At 49.3% G+C, this 3,653-nt stretch overlaps 1 protein-coding gene across 1 annotated transcript in view; it reads right to left on the minus strand.

Annotated features, from left to right (window-relative positions):
• Positions 1 to 1,787: 1,787 nt before the first annotated feature.
• The window catches only part of BET1L (Bet1 golgi vesicular membrane trafficking protein like), a 5,548-nt gene continuing 3,682 nt past the window's right edge, over positions 1,788 to 3,653 (minus strand). The window contains exon 4 of the mRNA XM_035896070.1: positions 1,788 to 3,653. Within this exon, the coding sequence (XP_035751963.1) occupies positions 3,592 to 3,653 (62 nt within the window). The 3' untranslated portion in view covers positions 1,788 to 3,591.

The following is a 3,653-nucleotide window of genomic DNA, read 5'->3' on the forward strand; positions in this document are numbered from 1 at the left end:
AAGGGTCCCCCTAACACGGGAGGGGCGGGGAGGGGAGGGGAGGGGAGGGTCCCACCCCGCGTGCCCACCGGCACAGGGGGAGGCAGCTAAAAGCGCCCAGGCACGCACAGCCCAACGCCCTACAAAGGGCAGAGGCACGTCCATCCCCGTGCTGAGCCGCACGGCCATCCCCCAGGACAAGTCTTCTTCAGAACAAGGCTCCACGGCCACAGCTGAGCTCTAAGTCTTGGTTCGTTCAGTAAAAACACCCCCGGCTACTTTGCACGTTCACCCTGCGCTGGGCGCCTGGGTGAGGCAGATCTGTGCTCTCCAGTTTTTACGCCTCAGAAAAAACATTGTAAAATTATGACTATGGTCAAGCACTGAAACTAAATAAACAAATTATTGAAATAATGAAATATTTAGGTAATGTTGAAGGGCTGGGAGGTGGGGTGTCTCCAGGAGAGGACATCCCAATGCTAATGCTGTTACATATTTGATCTTGCACCCCGTCGTCGTGCTGCTTTCAACCACTGTGCTGCTATCGTTGCAATTAACCCATATCCCGAGTTCTTCCTTCTCTCAGATTTTGCACTTCCTCAGCACACTGGCTGCTGCGCAGGATTCTTTTGCAAGGTGCCTACAGGTTACGCATCTAGAACTCGGTTTTTCCAAGAATTTGCTGATGTTGCAGGTCTGAGTTTCAGAGCGTTGAGCGCGGTTACGTGGTGCTATAACAGATTCCCAAAACGAGATGCTGTCCACAGAGAAAGCTTCCCGATGGAATTCATTGCCTGGAAATGCCTACGCAGCTTCCTTTGCGTGTCGAAGCCTGTGCTCCAGCCATGTGCTGATGGTGGCAAACACCACATCAACAGGACACGGGCACCCGCCAGGAGAAGCAGGCAGCGGGAGCCTTGGGGAATGCCCGGAGGAGCGGGAGGAGAGGGCGCGGTGCCCGCCGGTCCCACAAACGTTGCCTCCAAGCACGCTGGAGTGGGGATTGCGGGGGCACAACTCACCTGAGGCTCAAAAACCTTTAACTTCAATGTTTCAGTTTAAAACTCCTGAGGTTAATTAAATATGTGTGGTTTTTAAATCCTTTTATTTTGAGTTCTAGAGGAATTCAAGGGATCAGAGCCAAAGCATTAAAAATAGGGAAAGGTTTCCTTTGCAAGGAAAGGCCGAAGGCAAGTCAGGCCCAACTAACGGTTGGACTATCTAGTACCTAGACCAACAACAAGAAGATACTAAAGACAAGCTTACCCCTGCGGCTCAACTTTGGAAGCATGGCTTGCTGAGAGAGATACAAGTCACCTTCTGAAATGGCACGGGCAGGTGCTGCAGAGCCCCTTCCCAGCTGGGGCAGCTCTGCCCAAGTCTCTGTGTGCCAGCTCATTGAAGGTGTGCTGTTTCTCAGGATAATGTTGAAGTTGGGCTTTGAGGCAGGAGGTTCTCTACATTTCGGGTAGAAAACCTGAGGGAGCGGATCTTGGCATTTAGTCTCACTAACACGCAGGCACAAGGGAAAAAACACTTGAGCAAAAAAATTCTAAAAATGGAGCTTTATTTACAACAGTACAAGCAAACCAAAGCACCACCATTGTGAAGGCCAGGCTGTTCCAGCGGCCTTTCATCAGAAGTCACCTGCTTCGGAAAATCAAACCAAAGTCCACCGATTCGCCCCTCGTTCTTCCAAATGGGAAGAGTTCAGAGCTGCCACATCTTACCAGAGAAGCAGGAAGAAGAAGCAGAGAAAAGTCATTCCCACCTCTTTTCTACTTGCCTCCCACACACATTTTTTTCCGCCAAATGTGGGGAAAAGACAACACCTAATCCAGTTAGAGTGGTATTTTGTTAGGAGTTTGGTACAGCTGGAACAAAGGATGACCCAGTCCTTGTACAGGTCTGGACCTAGGTCAGTCCAAGGACAAAGGAATTCCTAATGGGGAGGGGGCCCAAGGGAAGGGCCGAAGGAAACATCCAGCCACTGCTGCATATGGGCTCGCTGGAGAGGAGAAAGACAGCAAGTCCGAGGAGGAATGCTTTAGTCCTGCAGAGGTGGTTGCTACAGGAAGAGAAGAGAACCAAAGAAGCGAAGACTTTCAGAAAGGAGCAGGTGGTACAGAAAATGGACAAGACCAAAGCAGCTCCGCTCAGCTGCTTTGGGAGGTGAAAGGTTTATACAGCAGGCAGTGGAGGTTTGTCTGAAGAGATAAAGAGTGTTTCTTCTTGAATTCTTTTTTCTTTCTCCCAACAGTATGTTTAAAGTTACAGATGTCTTGAGTCATAGGCAGCTTTAAATAATCCAGCTATGGGAGACTACAGCTGGGGTCGTGGCGTGAGTGCGCAGCCCAACGATCAGCCCCACGGCAGGCAGGGAGGGTGAAGGGAAGGTGGAATCCCCAGCTACTGCACTCCTGGAGCTGCGTGCACCGCCTCGGAAGGGGAAATCTGGCATGCACTGCATGTTCATCGGGAACGACCGCTTTGTAAACGCCACCGGTAGAGATCTGCCTTTGCCGCACCTCACACGGGCACTGCAGGCAGGGATCCCCGAAGCACTATGGAAGGCAAAGCAAGAGTTTCTTAGGTTACCTTCCACATGAATCAATAAATCGATCAACCCTCCGATCAAATCCTTCCTTGACCTACCAACAGCACCGTTCAGGAGTTTCACTTGACCTCAACCTCTGCTTTTATCTGCGCAACGTCTTCCCAAAGTGCTGTAATACCAGGGTACCGTTAACAACTGACATTAACTGGACCTTTTGCTTCCAGATTTTCTTTACACTGATTTCATAGTCTAAGGGAGTGCATTCGCAAGCATGTGGGAAGGTCCTGGGAGATACTATACATGTCAAGGTGGCTTATAGACTTTGGCCCTCCTTTCTTGCGGGGTTCATCCCCAGCTTTACCCAGAAGGGTGATAAAGATGACCAAGCTAGCATTTAAATGAAGTCTTGCTCCTCTGCAACTCTTCATGGCAACAATTAGAGTATCAGGGTCCAGATCTGCTGCTAATCTCATTTCAAAGCAGTACAGATTTCATTCCAACCCAGGGACACCAGGGATATTAACAGGTCTCCGAGTCAAGGGGAAACTGAGACCAGGCATCAGCTGAGTGGCCACGCTGGAATGTAACTCACACATCATAATTCCGAATCTCCTAAGTCAGCATCCTCAACTCTGCCACTTCAAAAGCTCAGCTGGTTTATTAAACTTCTGAGGATTGACAAGTCTCTGGATTTGTCAGCCCCATCTCCTCACAAGCCTAGTACCGAGTAGCAGGAAGGGAGGTAAGACAAAAGTGGCCCTTAAAAATAGGCTGCAAGACACAGACGACAAGGCAAGAGATAAAGGCATAAGCATTTAACAACATGAAAATTGTGTTACACATGAAAATCCATTTAGAATCAAACATCATCGTTTTATAAAGAGATGTCCGAGACCAGCCAGAACAGTGACAAGAAGCTGGTGGAAAGAAAAGTTACTTGGAAGGTCTGTCTGGAACACCTCAAAGACTCCACTGCAGGGCAGACTGAGAAAGGCGTTGAACACATCTGTCAGTTGTCGTGGGTTTTGTTCTGTAAACCTCGCAGAACAACAAGCTCAAGTCCCTGCTTTGGACACAAGGTAGTAGAGGATGAAGAAAACAACAATCAGTCCTGCTG

Source organism: Egretta garzetta, unplaced genomic scaffold (assembly GCF_000687185.1).
Source record: "Egretta garzetta isolate BGI_Z169 unplaced genomic scaffold, ASM68718v1 scaffold746, whole genome shotgun sequence".
In the NCBI taxonomy this organism is placed as follows: Eukaryota; Metazoa; Chordata; class Aves; order Pelecaniformes; family Ardeidae; genus Egretta; species Egretta garzetta.